Source organism: Vipera berus (genome assembly GCF_964194415.1).
Source record: "Vipera berus genome assembly, chromosome: 2".
Lineage (NCBI taxonomy): Eukaryota > Metazoa > Chordata > Lepidosauria > Squamata > Viperidae > Vipera > Vipera berus.
In genome coordinates this window covers 263,464,160-263,480,662 of record NC_138203.1, presented here as the reverse complement: position 1 = coordinate 263,480,662, position 16,503 = coordinate 263,464,160, and the positions used below count along the sequence as shown (strand labels likewise).

At 41.8% G+C, this 16,503-nt stretch overlaps 1 protein-coding gene across 1 annotated transcript in view; it reads left to right on the top strand.

The window, feature by feature from the left end:
• Positions 1 to 16,503, top strand: part of IL17RE (interleukin 17 receptor E) — a 48,374-nt gene that overhangs the window by 18,079 nt on the left and 13,792 nt on the right. Inside the window, exons 5-12 of the mRNA XM_081320086.1 lie at positions 404 to 527; positions 1,911 to 2,044; positions 3,343 to 3,411; positions 3,799 to 3,865; positions 9,706 to 9,893; positions 10,247 to 10,300; positions 11,265 to 11,312; positions 15,022 to 15,067. Coding sequence (XP_081176212.1) covers positions 404 to 527; positions 1,911 to 2,044; positions 3,343 to 3,411; positions 3,799 to 3,865; positions 9,706 to 9,893; positions 10,247 to 10,300; positions 11,265 to 11,312; positions 15,022 to 15,067 — 730 coding nt within the window. The remainder of the gene's footprint in view (positions 1 to 403; positions 528 to 1,910; positions 2,045 to 3,342; positions 3,412 to 3,798; positions 3,866 to 9,705; positions 9,894 to 10,246; positions 10,301 to 11,264; positions 11,313 to 15,021; positions 15,068 to 16,503) is intronic.

The following is a 16,503-nucleotide window of genomic DNA, read 5'->3' as shown; positions in this document are numbered from 1 at the left end:
ATCTTATCAGTGAATCAATGAATAGGTAGACAATTCAAATGGTGGTAGTTTTTAGTGTATCTTGAATTAGGCCAAAGATCTGTAATGGGCAGAAGGAATAATTTTGAGAAACAGGAGAAAGAGCCTTAACCAAGACAATGGGCAGATTAAAAGAAACCTGAGCCTGGCCAAGCTCTGTAACTCGAGTAAGCATTTTAGACGAAACCATCCCTAGTTCTCAGGAAGATATAAGAGGAAGTGGGAAACCTTCAGACTTGGACAATTATGTAATTATGTACTTATAATTGTGCATGACTTTGGCTTTCTAGTCCGGTCTACCTTGGGGGCTTGGCAAGATCCATCATGGTTCACATGCTAGGAATAATAAGAGGAAGGGCTCTGACTACAGCACTGTTTTTTCCAGTGGCAGATGCAGTTTGACAGTTTCCAGGTGGACAGTGCGGAGCAGGTACACGTCTCAGTGAAGACCATTCCTCCTGGGATGCTAAAACTCAACCAAAGCTATACAGTCCCTAACAACCAACCGGGTAAGACAACTTTACAGGGCACATCAACCATACTTGCATCACCTCATGACAAAGAATCTTCAAATGTATATTTAGAAAACCTGAAAACTACTTTGGCTGGACATCAAAAACCTTAGCAATAGTAGTTAGACTTAGATGCTGCTTCATGGTGCTTTAGAGCCCTCTCTAAGCGGTTTGCAGAGTCAGCATATTGCCCCCAATAAATCTGCATCCTCATTTTACCAACCTTGGAAAGATGGAAGGCTGAGTCAACCTTGAGCCAGTCAGGATCGAACTCCTGGCAGTTGGCAGAGTTAGCCTGCAATGCTGCATTCTAACCACCGCGCTCACCACGGCTCTCAGCATAGAGAGTTGCAAAAATATTTAGTAAGTAAAGAAGAGAAATGGTCAGGAGATCATTGGAAGGTTTTAAACTAGGATAGGATTGTTGGGGGCAATAAGATGACTTTGTAATAATGCCACTTGTGTGTGTGTGTGAAAGCCCTAACAAGCAGGCATATACATAGAATGAAGGCTACTGCTAAGCTTGTAAGCCGCCCTGAATCTTCGGAGAAGGGCGGGATATAAATGTAATAAAAATAAAAATAAATAAATAAGAGGGAAAACGCCACTTCCAGAACAGAGTACCTGCAGCCAACTTTGAGCTCCCTCTGGTGCGAGCTGATAAAAAGATACAGATAATCCTCCACTTACAACCATTTGTTTAGTGACTGTTCGAAGTTACAAGGGCACTGAAAAAAGTTACTTATGACCTGTTGCAGCATCCCCTGTGGTCACATGGTCAAAATGTAGGTGCTTGGCAACTGGCATGTATTTGTGACAGGTCCATTGTCCTGATTGGGGGGGGTCACCTGAGCAAAAGCTCACACCATTTATCACCTTCCCTGCTGGCTTCCGACAAGCAAAGTCATTATTATTGTCGTTAGCTGCCCTGTGTCCTTCGGGAGATAGGGCGGCATACAAGTCCCATAATTAAATTAAATTAAAGTCAGTGGGAGAAGCCAGATTTGCTTAATGACCCCACGATTCCCTTAACAGCTGCACTGACTTATTTAACAACTTTGCCAAAAGGATTGTAAAACGAGGCAAAACTCACTAAACAACTGCCTTGCTTAGTGTTGGAAATTTGGGGCTCAGTTGTAGACTACCTGTACAGTCACTGCCATGAAGTCACGTCCTGGGTTGGGGGGGGGAACTAGTGGGGCACCTTTGTGCCGTGGCAAGGAGGGTGTGTGGTTATAGCCTCTTGACAATAAGAGACTATTTTGCACAGGAAATCAGAAAAATAAAAGAAGCGATATAATTACAGGGGGGAGACTATTGCTGTAAAGGAGCTTGTCATGTGACGAGGCTTAATTTTCTACCCATGTCCCCCTCCTTCAGGACCTGAGTTCCGCTACAGATGGGTACCAGCTGCCCGGGCTATTGAGGTGTCTGCTTCCAAGGCCGTCACTGTGCGCCTCTGCCATCGTCTGAGCCTGGAATGCACAGAACTGCACCAATCTTTCCATCAGCAGGTGGGATCATAACGGGAGAAAAGTCAAATGCGGGGAACACCCGCGTGGAGGGGGGATGGTGGTTAAAACAAAGGGAAACTGAGTTTTAGGAAGCGAATAATGTTGGTAGCAGTAAATGTTGGAAGCAAACTTTTTTTGGCTTGGCATCAGGAACGCCGAAGTGCACCTTAGGACGATGTCTATTGTGTTCCTTTCATCCTTGCTCTCCAAGCTTTTTCCCATTGCACCATCTAGGGATGGCCAATCGGTGGCTCGTTTCCCCCCTGTTTTTTTTTCTCTTCAAAAATACATAGGAAAAAAATCACTTGAACTACAGTATTAAACCATAAAACTGCATCACAGGTAATCTTCGGCTTATAACAGTTCGTTCGGTGACCATTCAAAATTACAACATCATTAGAAAAAAAAGTGACTTATGACCATTTTTCACACATACCATCATTGGAGCATTCCCCAGGGTCACATGATCAAAATTCAGATGCTTGGCAACTCACTCTTATTTTGCTGTGTCCTGGGGTCGTGTGATTCCCTTTTGCTACCTTCTCACAAACAAGGCCAATGAGAAAGCCAGATTCACTTAACAAACATGCTACTAACTGTCAAGTTTCGAAGCATGGTTTTGCTGGTGCAACAAATATTGCTTCTCAGCTTGCCAACGAACGTGTGGGGAGGGAAGAGAGGTTTGGAATGCAGACTTCAAAAATTAAGAAGCAAGACTGTGAGACTCAAGGACGTTGCACCAGGTTTCTGGCCAGACCTAGAGATGCTTTCTCATAACAATATTTTTCTACTTGATTGGGCAATGTGACCTGATCCAGAGGGAGGAGGGAGAATTCAATGTTTTTACTATGTGGGCTTGGGAAGGGCCTTTCCAGAGCTGGTTTTGCTTTCATTAGTGCCCAAGTGATGTGCTCAATAAAGTTTTACATTAAGAGATCAGAATACCTGGAAAGTGTTTGTTTGTTTGGGTCCATCAGTCGGAACCTTGACACTAACTTAACAACTGCAGTGATTCACTTATCAACTGTGGCAAGAAAGGTCATAAAATGAGGCAAAACTCACTTAACAACTGTCTCACTTAGCAACAGAAATTTTGGGTTCAGTTAGGGTTGTAAGTCAAGGACCATCTGTAATAGTTCAAATACGGTGTTGAAAATGAATTCTGGAATTCTGAATTTGTTTGGAGACACTCTTTTTTAATCTCAATTTATTTTGCTCTATTTTGTCGTCATTGGTGACTCTTGTAAAACTCAAAGTAGAATTTTGCTTATTTTTTTTTATGGCTTGTTTTCTGCCAGGTTTTGGTTTCCAAACATCGCCCTGCAGTGCTGCAGTACGAGTTCCTTCTTCCTTGTCTGTGCATAGAGGTGTGTGCATTGTCTCAAGAGGCTCTGAGTGAGATTCTTTGAAGTGGGACAATATGTAAAATTTGGGGACAGGGATTAAAGAACCCTGCAAAAATTCAGTCTCCTGACAGATTTCACTAGACTCCTTTGCATATTTTATTAATTTATTTATTCATCAAAATTATATGACCGCTCAGCTCACCAAAAAAGTGACTCTGGGTGCCGTTAAACAAAAATATAGAATGCCTAAACATAAATGCCTGTGCTGTTCTCTGCAGAAGGTGGGCAGATATTATTTGAGGGGCTGTGGACAATTCCCATCTTTGGCCCCACCTGACATCAACCACTTGGCAAAGAAATGGGAAGCAGTCAACATGGATCTTTCTGACTTAGCTTCCTTTTCTGCAGGCATCGCATAACTACAAAGACAGCTTGCGCAAGATTGTGTGTCCATTCCAGGATCAGCCAGAAGCCTGTGAGTTCTGCTTTAGACAAGATTGATGACAGTGTTTTTTGTTTTTAATTAATTGGTTGATCGGGAGCTGGGATGTCATAAGTTATGGGAAGAGTTGTTGGCGCACAAATGACAATTACAGTGGTCGCTTGGGACTCATCGTTCATTGATTCCCAGGGAATCCCAGGGAGTACCAACAATGATGAGTACCAAACTCAATTTTCCTTTAAGGAATAATGTAGTGAGCCACAAAGTAGCCGACACTGGCAAATTCTAACTTGTGCGTGACTACTGAACAAACAATGAATACCAGGACAAAATGTTTACATCAAAATGTGTTGAATACCAAATTTGATGAGTTTCAAAGCAGTTGAGTACCAAGGTATCTTATGCCCATGCTGTGGAATCCTTGGTGCTCTGAGCTTGGTTGTTTGCTTGCAGGTATTTCATTACTCAACTAGGTAAAATCTCCAGTGCTAGGGAGTGTGGGGTTTGTTCCCTGATTATATATAATAGTTTGCCCTGCCAGTGTTGATGGGGGTGTGATCCTGTCCTTGACAGTTCCTTGATAAGGGTATTGTTTGTCTACTTGATTTTTGTCTGGTGTTAATCCCTGCTTATCTGCGTGTTGGCTATGAAAGTGTTTTTGGTTCCTTCTTAGCTTTTTTATTGTCACTTTTCAATAGTGGGTAAGTGTGAATTATCATGCTTCATGCCCATATCTTGGTGGCCTTTAGAGCCTTGCCGGTTTTTCCTCTCTACTCAGAAAGTCTATTATTTAGCTTGGAGGCAAGAAACAGATTGATGTGATAGCAGGAAACTAGTAATCTGGAATGTAACCAGGAAGACAATAGATCAATATGGAGAACAGGTTTTGTTTTTATGTTTTTATTAACTTCACCTTTTTTACCAGTACCTTGTTGTTCAGGCATTGTTTATCTTGTTGCAATCAAATATTCATTAACTAATTTCTACATTAAAAAATAGTTTAAAATAATAGTTTTAAGGCACTAGCCTAGCAACCAGGAGATGTAAGTTCTAGTCTTGCCAAATGAAATCTTAATGAAGTCAGCCTGGTGACCTTGGGTCAGTCACCTTCTCTCAATTATAAGAAAAGAATGAAGTTCTGAAATTATTGCCAAGAACACATCATAGACTTGTCCAGGGAGCTGCCTGGAGTCAAGAATGACACACAGAGAGAAACACAAACCTAAAACACATAAATAAACATTTACTGTACATAACAGATAATCCTTCATGGATTACTGCCTTGTCGTGGCGAAGGGGCTTGCGTAATTCAATGAAGCTATGAACTATGCCGTGCAGGGCCACGCAAGACGGAAAGGTCATAGCAGAGAGTTCTGACAAAACGTGATCCACTGGAGAAGGAAATGGCAACCCACTCCAGTATCTTTGCCATGAAAACCCTATGGACAGTACCAAAAGGCAAAACGATGTGACGCTAGAAGATGAGCCCCTCAGGTCGGAAGGCGTCCAATATGCTACTGGGGAAGAGCAGAGGGCTAGTACTAGTAGCGCCAGAAAGAATGAAGCGACTGGGCCAAAGCCGAAAGGACGCTCAGCTGTGGATATGTCTGGTGGTGAAAGGAAAGTCCGATGCTGTAAAGATTTTTTCTCCATAGGAACCTGGAATGTAAGATCCATGAATCCAGGCAAGCTGGACATGGTCAAACAAGAGATGACAAGACTGAACATCGACATCTTAGGAATCAGCGAACTAAAATGGACAGGAATGGGTGAATTTAATTCAGATGACCATCAGGTATACTACTGTGGGCAAGAATCCCTCAGAAGAAATGGAGTAGCCTTCATAGTCAATAAAAGAGTAGGAAAAGCAATACTGGGATACAATCCCCAAAATGACAGAATGATCTCAGTTCGAATCAAAGGCAAACCTTTCAATATCACAGTAGCACAAGTCTATGCTCCAACCGCCAGTGCTGAAGAGGATGAAACTGACCGGTTCTATGAAGCCCTATAGCACTTTATAGAACTAACACCAAAAAATGATGTCCTTATCATCATGGGGGATTGGAATGCTAAAGTAGGAAGCCAAAAGATAACCGGAATAACAGGCAAGTTTGGCTTTGGAGTACAAAATGAAGCAGGGCACAGGCTGACATAATTTTGTCAAGAGAATACGATGGTCATAGCAAACACTCTTTTCCAACAACCCAAGAGACGGCTCTACAGATGGACATCACCAGACGGTCAACACAGAAATCAGATTGACTATGTGTTCTGCAACCAAAGATGGAGAAGCTCTATACAGTCAGTAAAAACAAGACCAGGAGCTGACTATGGCTCAGACCATGAGCTTCTCATTGCAAAATTTAGGCTTAAACTGAAGAAAGTAGGGAAAAGCACTAGGCCACTCAGGTATGAACTAAATCACATCCCTGACGAATATATAGTAGAGGTGACAAATAGATTTAAGGAATTAGATCTGATAAACAGAGTGCCTGAAGAACTATGGACGGAGGTTTGCAACATTGTACAAGAGGTAGCAACTAAAACCACCCCAAAGAAAAAGAAATGCAAGAAAGCAAAATGGCTGTCTGAGGAAGCTTTGCAAATAGCTGAGGAAAGGAGGGAAGCGAAAGGCAAAGGAGAAAAAGAAAGATACACCCAATTGAATGCAGAATTCCAGAGAATAGCTAGAAGAGATAAGAATGCCTTCTTAAATGAACAGTGCAAAGAAATAGAAGAAAACAATAGAATAGGGAGGACTAGAGATCTCTTCAAGAAAATTGGAGAGATGAAGGGAACATTCCATGCAAAAATGGGCATGATAAAGGACCAAAATGGCAGGGACCTAACAGAGCCAGAGGAGATTAAGAAGAGGTGGCAAAATTACACAGAAGAACTATACAAGAATGAGCTCAACGTCCCAGATAACCATGATGAGGTGGTCACTGACCTCAAGCCAGACATCCTAGAATGTGAAGTGAAGTGGGCCTTAGGAAAGCTGAGCAACAACAAAGCTAGTGGAGGCAGTATTCCAGCTGAGCTATTCAAAATCTTAAAAGATGATGCAGTAAAAGTGATACACTCAATTTGCCAGCAAATTTGGAAAACTCAATAGTGGCCACAGGATTGGAAAAGATCAGTTTACATTCCAATTCCAAAGAAAGGCAGTGCCAAAGAATGTTCAAACTATCGCACCGTTGTACTCATTTCACATGCGAGTAAAGTTATGCTTAAAACCCTACAAGCTAGACTCCAGCAGTATGTGGATCGAGAACTATCAGAAGTACAGGCAGTGTTTTGAAGAGGCAGAGGAACTAGAGATTAAATTACCAACATACGCTGGATCATGGAGAAAGCTAGGGAGTTCCAGAAAAACATCTACTTCTGCTTCATTGATGATGCTAAAGCCTTTGATTGTGTGGATCACAACAAACTGTGGCAAGTTCTTAAAGAGATGGGTGTACCAGACCATCTTATTTGTCTCTTGAGAAACCTATATGTGGGTCAAGAAGCAATAGTGAGAACTGGACACGGAACCACTGATTGGTTCAAAATTGGGAAAGGAGTCCGGCAAGGCTGTATACTGTCGCCCTGCCTATTTAACTTATATGTAGAGCACATCATGAGAAAGGCAGGGCTAGATGAATGAAAAGTTGGAATTAAGATTGCCGGGAGAAATATCAACAACCTAAGATATGCAGATGATACCACTCTAATGGCAGAAAGTGAAGAGGAACTAAAGAGCCTCTTGTTGCTGGTAAAGAAGGAGAGTGCAAAAGTTGGCTTGAAACGTAACATTAAGAAAACCAAGATCATGGCATCCGGCCCTCTCAATTCCTGGCAAATAGATGGGGAAGAAATGGAGGTAGTGACAGATTTTATTTTCCTGGGCTCCAAGATCACCGCAGATGGGGACTGCAGCCAAGAACTTAAAAGACACTTGCTCCCAGGGAGGAAAGCCATGGCAAATCTAGACAGCACACTAAAAAGCAGAGATATCACCCTGCCAACAAAAGTGCATATAGTCAAGCTATGGTCTTCCCAGTTGCAATGTATGGCTGTGAAAGTTGGACCATAAGAAAGGCTGAGAGACAAAGAATTGAGGCCTTTGAACTATGTCGCTGGAGAAGACTCCTGCGAGTCCCTTGGACTGCAAGGCGATCAAACCGGTCAGTCCTAGAGGAGATCAACCCTGACTGCTCTTTAGAAGGCCAGATCCTGAAGTTGAAACTCAAATACTTTGGCCACCTAATGAGAAGGAAGGACTCACTGGAGAAGAGCCTAATGCTGGGAAAGATTGAGGAAAGATTGAAGAAGGGGATGACAGAGAATGAGGTGGCTGGATGGAGTCACTGAAGCAGTAGGCGTGAACTTAAATGAATTCCAGAAGATGGTAGAGGACAGGAAGGCCTGGAGGAACATGGTCCATGGGGTTGTGATGGGTCAGACACGACTTCGCAACTAATAACAACAACAGATAAAACTAAACTATGTCAGATCATTGCCTGATCATTGGCAAACTGAATCAATCAATACTTCACTTCTGTTACAGTTATACTGAATCTCTGGCTTGCTTAATGAATACATATGTTGTCTGTACTGTAAATGGTCTTTGTCAAGGTTTGAAAATGTTCCTTTTCATTCTGCTGAAGGGGCAGGTGCTTCACCAATTAAAAGACAGAGAGTTGTGGTGTTCAAAACAGTTATTTTCAAGTTGTGCTTAGCAAATGTTTGCAGAATCAGTTAGCTAATAAATGATTAGCTGGCTGTCATTGGCCAATTTCAAACATCAGCCTTAACATGCTTTATTTGCTTTAGACTTTCTGAGATTTGTGAACCCAGCCAGTTTATATTTAACAAAACTGTGGCGATTATAAATGTGGAAGCTTAGCTGTTCTCTTTAAATCCAGCAGAATTCGTGGGATTTTTTATGAAGATAAAACAGGATAACTTTACATAATTTCAGTCTGTGTTTCTTGGATGAATTACATTTTCTGTGCCAACTCACTGTTGTATAGTTAATAATTAGAACTATTTCAAACATGGTGTAATCTTTTACTTTTTCTGGGAAACTATATAGTATCTTATTTTGTAACCTACCTTACATATAACATGTCAAAAGGAGAAGGAAGGAAGGAAGGAAGGAAGGAAGGAAGGAAGGAAGGAAGGAAGGAAGGAAGGAAGGAAGGAAGGAAGGAAGGAAGGAAGGAAGGAAGGAAGGAAGGAAGGAAGGAAGGAAAGATCATTTTCTCTTCCATATTTATTTCTACCCGAGAGAACAGAGTAGCTACTCAGCTGGGGTAGCTGTATGTTGGAAATGGAATGGTAGAAACCATATATTTTTAACAGGTGTTTGCAGGCTTATTTGTAACTAACCCAAAATCCATTTCCCAAACTCATACTCACCTTTGCAATTTAGTTTATTCTTTGTGACAGATCAAATAGATTACTATAGACCATGCCGGCAGAAGGGAGAAAAGAGTATTTCTAAACAAAACAGAGCTGTTGTCTGGGGTTTCTGGAAAAAGATTGTTTTCCCCTACAAAATAAACACTAGAGACACACCTTACACTATAATACAATATTAATGTCATAGTATCAGAGCACAGAGGAGGAATTGAAAAGCTGTCAGAAATTAGTATATGTTTGGAAATGTTTAATTCATTCAATCATTAATCTATCATATTTATCAGATTTCCCTCAAAGAGTAACGCTGGGCAGTATAGAAATAACATAAAAACATAGACATTGGTTCGTTTGTTCATTCGTTCCTTCGTTCCTTCGTTCATTCATTCATTCATTCATTCATTCATTCATTCATTCATTCATTCATTCATTCATTCATATATATTCCCTGCTTATTTTGCTAGATGCTACAGATCTCTGGTCCTCAGCGTGCTTCCATGACTTCAGTTCCAGTGACAGGACCGAAATGGCCGTGTCTTTGAGTGGCCGCTGCTTCTTTCACCCCACTGTCTCACTTTGCTGGAAGGAAAACTCTGCTCCAGAGGCAACCTGCCAAGATATCCCCAATTCCACCGTCCCTGAAGTCAGCCAGGTGAAGGGACATGGAGAACACACTGAATGGGATGAGAATAACAAGGTTTTGTGACTTGATGAAGGGCAGCCAAGCAGCCAAATGAGGGCCAAGTGATTCTAGGAACTTACTTCCTTAGTGGAGGCCTTACACTGACCCACTCCGTCTCCTGAACAGACGGAAGACAAAAGGGGGAAGGCAGAACGGTGTTTGTTAAGGGAATGTCCTTACCAGGCAGATTCCAAGAGTGCCTCTCCCACCCTGCCATGCTGGTTGAGGAAATGAGAGAGAAGCAGGTGCGGGAAGATCGTTCCGAGAGGTTTGGGACATTGTACCTCTGGAATTCATTTGATTTATTTTCTTTATTTATTCAGGCTTCTATGCCATTCCAGGGTGAAGACACCGAGGGGCTTACAATTCCTATTGCAGTAAGTAAGATTAAAAATCCCAAAGCTAATCACCATCACCTTCCCACCTAATCAGTTCATCGTGTCTGGAAACCTTGGGGCAAAATCATCCTTTTGGCCAATCTCCAACAGATGGGTCAAAACAAAAAAACCCAAAACCCTTCTCCATGGAAGCGGAAGAGGAGGAGGGAAGAAGACGACCTTGTATGTGGGGGAAGCCTGCTCCACAAGAGGGGCCCCTTAGTCTTGTGCATCAGGTCCTTGATGATCACATTCCTTCAAAAGCAGGACTCTTAATCTGGCTTTTCTTTCCAATCTCACTGGATAGGTAGATTTGCTCAGAGCAAGCAGTTTTGGAGATAGCAGGCCTGCGCATATAGGGCTTCCAAAGTAACAATCAGCATTTCAAATTGCACTCGAGAATTAACCAGTACCAAGTGCAGCTCCTGTGGTAGAGATGCTATGTAGATCAGGGGTCCCCAACCCCCAGGGCCGCAGCCTGTTCAAAACCGGGCCACGCCAGTGATGGGCAAGCGTGTGAGTGGCGGATAAGCGCATGTGTGAAGCCCCACTTGCACGGGTGGTAGGCCCTTGTGCTCGCGCATGAAGTTCCACTTGCAGACACAGAGGGCACATGAGCGGGAGGATGCTTGTGCTTGCGTTGGAAAGGTTGGGGACCGCTGATGTGGATGAACTCCAGCACACCCATGAATACAAGAACCGCTACATTTTGAACAAGTTGGAAAAAAATGCAACCAGACCCTCCTGGTTTTTAATAACATCTGGAGGCAGCATAGTCCCCAATCTTAGTCCTTGTAAATGTACTAATAGGAAGATTTGCTGATTGAGTTTGCTTTACCAAGGTTATTAAGAGGTAAGAAGGACTTAATTTCACAAAGAAATTATGGGTTCTGAGAGACAGAGACAGAGAGAAAGAGAAAGAGGTGATCCCTTCCATTGTCCTAAACTGTAGTTCTTATTCTAGGCATACGTCATTAAAAGCGTAGATGTGAATCCACAGCTCTGCTTCAAGGTAAGAGATACATCTACACACAGACACCCATCACATCCTTACAAGATAGTTGCCTCTTAAGAACTGAGTCACTATGATGTATTACAAGTCTAATGAAAGCTCTTGAATTTTGAAGGTACAAGCATACAATGAAAGCAATGAACTTTATCTAGTTTAGACACTGTTGAAGAAGATTGTAACTGTGCTGTTACGAAAGTACACAGCCATGATGCATGTATATAGGGAGTCCTCTACTTACGACTTGTTGCTTACTAACTGTTTGAAGTTATGGTGAACCTCCTTGTGGGGGGACTTACAACTCACTTCCAAAGTTCCAAGGCGACCCTTCCCACCGCAATCATGTGACCATATGTTGGGTCTTTGGCAACTGGCCCACATTTACAGCTGTTTGCAATGTCCCACAGTCACATGACCTGCATTTTGTGAGAGTTTTGTCAAAAAATGACACTTACTTCCATTTTTTGGCAAAAACGGCCCATAGTGAACCATTGGTTTATTTAATGATCACTGCAAAAAAGGTCATAAAATCAGGCCAGTCATAACTTATGATTGTGAGGGGCAGACTCCATTAAGGCAGGGGTGTCAAACTGCCGGCCCATGGGCCAGATGCGTCATGGTGAAACTGTGCCCACCCCATTGCCGGCCATGGGAAAAAAAGTCATGATACGTCGCGAAATGTCATGTGACATTACAGGTTTGACACCCTTGCATTAAGGTTATAAATTGAGGACCACCTCTAAAGCAAAATGCGCCATTCCAAAGGAAAATTACTCAGCCCAAAGTACGTCCTTGTAAATCTTTGAAACTTGGTAAACAGTCATCAAAAGTCTTTTAAAATGTATTGTTGACCCAGACTTAGGGGACAGTATCAATTGTGAATACGTGCAGATGGCCCCACTATCTCTGGCCACTTGCAGAACCATGAATGTTGTTGTTGTTAGTTGTGAAGTTGTGTCCGATCCATCACGAACCCATGGACGACATTCCTCCAGGCCTTCCTGTCCTCTACCATCTTCTGGAGTCCGTTTAAGCTCACGCCTACTGCTTCAGTGACTCCATCCAGCCACCTCATTCTCTGTCTTGTCCCCTTCTTCTCTTGCCCTCAACCTTTCCCAGCATTAGGCTCTTCTCCAGTGAGTCCTTCCTTCTCATTAGGTGGCCAAAGTATTTGAGTTTCAACTTCAGGATCTGGCCTTCTAAAGAGCAATCAGGGTTGATCTCCTCTTGGACTGACCGGTTTGATCGCCTTGCAGTCCAAGGTACTCGCAGGAGTCTTCTCCAGCACCATAGTTCAAAGGCTTCAATTCTTTGTCTCTCAGCCTTTCTTATGGTCCAACTTTCACAGCCATACATTGCAACTGGGAAGACCATAGCCTTGACTATATGCACTTTTGTTGACAGGTGATGTCTCTGCTTTTTAGTGTGCTGTCTAGATTTGCCATGGCTTTCCACCCCAGGAGCAAGCGTCTTTTAATTTCTTGGCTGCAGTCCCCATCTGCGGTGATCTTGGAGCCCAGGAAAATAAAATCTGTCACTACCTCCATTTCTTCCCATCTATTTGCCAGGAATTGAGAGGGCCGGATGCCATGATCTTGGTTTTCTTAATGCAAGGTCATAAGAATGCAAGGTCATAAAAGGACAGCAAAGGAAACAGCCAATATCCTAACCCACCCGGGAACAGCTGGTATCTTAGGGAAACACCCAAACCACCCAAAAGGGAACATCTGGTGTCTTGGGGGAACACCCAAAAGGGAACATTTTTAGCTACTTCTGCTTTCTTCCTTCTTATCGACAGTATGCCAGCCTTAAAGGGCGAAGTCTGTATCTTATGTGTGTCAGCTTTGCTGGGTGAATTTTCTTATGTAATCAAAGAAGGTATAAAAATAAGGGTTTTCTGATATTTGGGGCTTTTTCTCTCTTTTAGAGAAGCCCGTCTTTGTTCAGCTGAATAAAAACGTAAAGCTTGAAGGCAACTTCAAGCTTTATGTTCAGGATTTCCTGTATTTATTTTTTTTGTCAAGCAAAACCTCATAACCTGCACAGCAGTAGCTGTCATACGTTTACAGCAGGCATGTCAAACTCGTGACGTATCGCAACTTTTCGCCTGGTACACCAGTTGCACCCCTTTCTAGACCGAGATGCCCTACGTACAGTCACCCACACACTCGTTACCTCCTGTATAGACTACTGTAATGCTCTCTACATGGGGCTGCCCTTAAAGACCACCCGGAGGCTTCAACTGGTGCAGAGTGCAGCTGCACGGGTAGTGATGGGAGCACCCCGATACTCCCATATTACACCCCTCCTGTGTGAGCTGCATTGGCTACCGGTTGCCCTCTGGGTGAGATTTAAGGTGCTGGTTCTTACCTTTAAAGCCCTACATGGCTTAGGCCTGGGATACTTGCAGGACCATCTGCTGCCGGGAACGAATTCCCATCACCCAGTACGCTCACACAGAGAAGGCCTCCTCAGGGTACCGTCGGCTAGACAATGTCGGCTTGCGACCCCCAGGGGAAGAGCCTTCTCTGTGGGAGCGCCAGCCCTGTGGAACCAGCTCCCCCCTGAGCTTTGGATGGCCCAAGATCTCCAGTCCTTTCGCCGCAGCCTCAAAACACTCCTTTTCCACCTGGCTGACCTAGACTGACACGGATTTTAATTATATTTACAATTCTAACTCTATTCTTTAATTTATTTTAATTTATTTCAAATTTTATTTTTAATTTACTGTACAGAGACCTTTAAGTTTTGTTGTTGTTAGCCGCCCTGAGTCCCTCGGGAGATAGGGCGGGATATAAATCCCATTAATAAAATAAATAAATAAATAAATAAATAAATAAATAAATAAATAAATAAATAAATAAATAAATAAATAAATAAATAAATAAATAAATAAATGAATGATGCATCTGGCCCATGGGCCGGCAGTTTGACATGCCTGATTTACAGCATAGAAATCTGATTGTTGTAGTTATCTGGGGTTATATTGTATAAGAAGGTGGCCATGTAAGTCTTTTAAATAAAAAAACCCCGAAAATAAATAAAAAAGCGTAGAAAGTTTCTCCAAGGACAGTAGGCATCAGCAGCATATAATATGCATATTTACTTAAAATTCTGTGGATTATCTCAAGTAGTGTCAGAAGATGATGACTGTAGTACCTCTAGTTAGGTTGCTATGGGCTACATCTGCATGACTACAAATGACTCAGTCCTTAGAAAAAATATCTAATGTAGGGATTGCTAATATGGTATCTGCAAGGTACCATTGCTTTGCCTACATCCCTGTGACTTTCCAAATTGAATTAAAATAGAAACGATGGCAAATCACATTAGATCTTTTTGATCTTGTATGAGATGTCATGAGAGTTTAGGTCCAGTGACATTTGAGCAAAGTTTAATTTTTAAAACAATGTTATTATTACCGGTTGAATTACAGGTTTCCCCCACCCCACCCCATAAATTGTAATAAATCTTCATTTCTAGAAGTCTTTAAAATCAAGTTAAATAGTCAGGCTTCATCCTTGAGTCAATAATTAAAACATTTACTATAGCTCAGTGCTATGATTTAGGGCAGTTTCTCATTCTAGTTTGTATGACAGATATTTAATGAAGAAAGGTAGGACTTAGATTTTTTTGAGTATTAAATCTGTGTAAATATTAACTGCAGGGTTTTATATGATGAGTCACAACTCACATGATTTATCTTTTTTAGTTTTCTTACATGAACACCAGCCACACTGAGTGCCCACACCAGACAGGTGAGTCTACTTAAGTCACAATGTGAACCTCTATCTTTGTTTTCAGGGAGAGACCCTGGGATTAATAATTAATCTCTACCTGTTGAATTGAATGAGTTTATTAGGATACCAAGCCCCTCATTCAGGAATATCAATTTCTTTGTACTGTTCTTCTGAATAGACTCTTAATATGAACATCATAGCGTCATCATTGGTACTCGCCAGCTAATGAACCTTTGTGATTACAAGCCATTGCTTTGTAACCTGCTACTGTCTGGATTCTTTTTGAGTATCTCTCTAGCCTATGGTCTGCTCGTTCAAATTTCCTTTGCAAATGCCTAGAGCCAGCATGCCTGGCTGAGGAATTCTGGGAGTTGAAGTCCACAAATCATAAAAGGGCCAAGTTTGAAGACCCATGGCCTAGAGCAACTCTGAGCGTTTATTCCTAAGTAACTGTTTGCAATAATTAATACAGACAATTTTTATTTAACCGCATCCATAGCTTCCGAGGTGTAGCCTTAATATTAACACTATGCTCTGGGATTTCCATCCAATTCTGGTTAAAAGGAAGAACTAGAGTGCTTCATAAATGGGTCATGCTACAGGTCTGTCCATTTTGTACATATCACGACCAGATGTGGGGCATACTGCAAGTGTGTTGTATACTGCAAGTTGCAATCAATGAATGGAATTTTGAGATCTGAATCCAGTGGTAGGATGCTAAGCAGGGAGATTAACATTTTCACAATTTCCAGTTGGATGTGATAGTAGTTTTTGACATGAAACTTTAAAGGATATAAAATGAATGCTTACTTGCTTTGAAAGACCTTTTGGTCTTCAAGATGCGGGAGCAGAAGGAAATGTTATCAGAAAGACAGCTAGCACTAGTTCTCTACCTCCAGGAAGATTGCTAATTGGAAAGAAATATAGAAGTAATCAAAAAAGGGCAGATTTCAAACTTATAAGATCTGATTTTTTTTGGAAAAAAGTCCAAGATTTAGGCATTAAGGTGAGCTCAGCTATTTCTTTTTAAAATCAGACCTGATTGCTCAAGTCTTTCACATAAAAAAAACCTTGCCTCATTCCTCTGTTGTGAAGTATTTCTTCATTTCAGTAATATAATCTGGGCCAGAATGAGTGAGAAACATTGACTTGTTAATATTCAAACCATTGGGAAACATGATCTTCTGGAAATGAAAGCGAAAGGTCAGATCTGTCCTATATCATTGGTTGTAACCATCACACTGCCTTATACGGAGCCTGCATCATTCATCGATCTGGCCTATTTCAATGTTCCCAACCTGTTATCTTCCAGATATGTTGAATGTTTGTTCTCTTAATTCCCAGTCAACAGGGACTAGCTAGCTAGAGATAAAAGAAAGTTAAAGTTCATCGTATCATGTCTATATCTTGGGATTGGAAAATTAGTCTAACCAATCACCTTCAAATAGAAATAG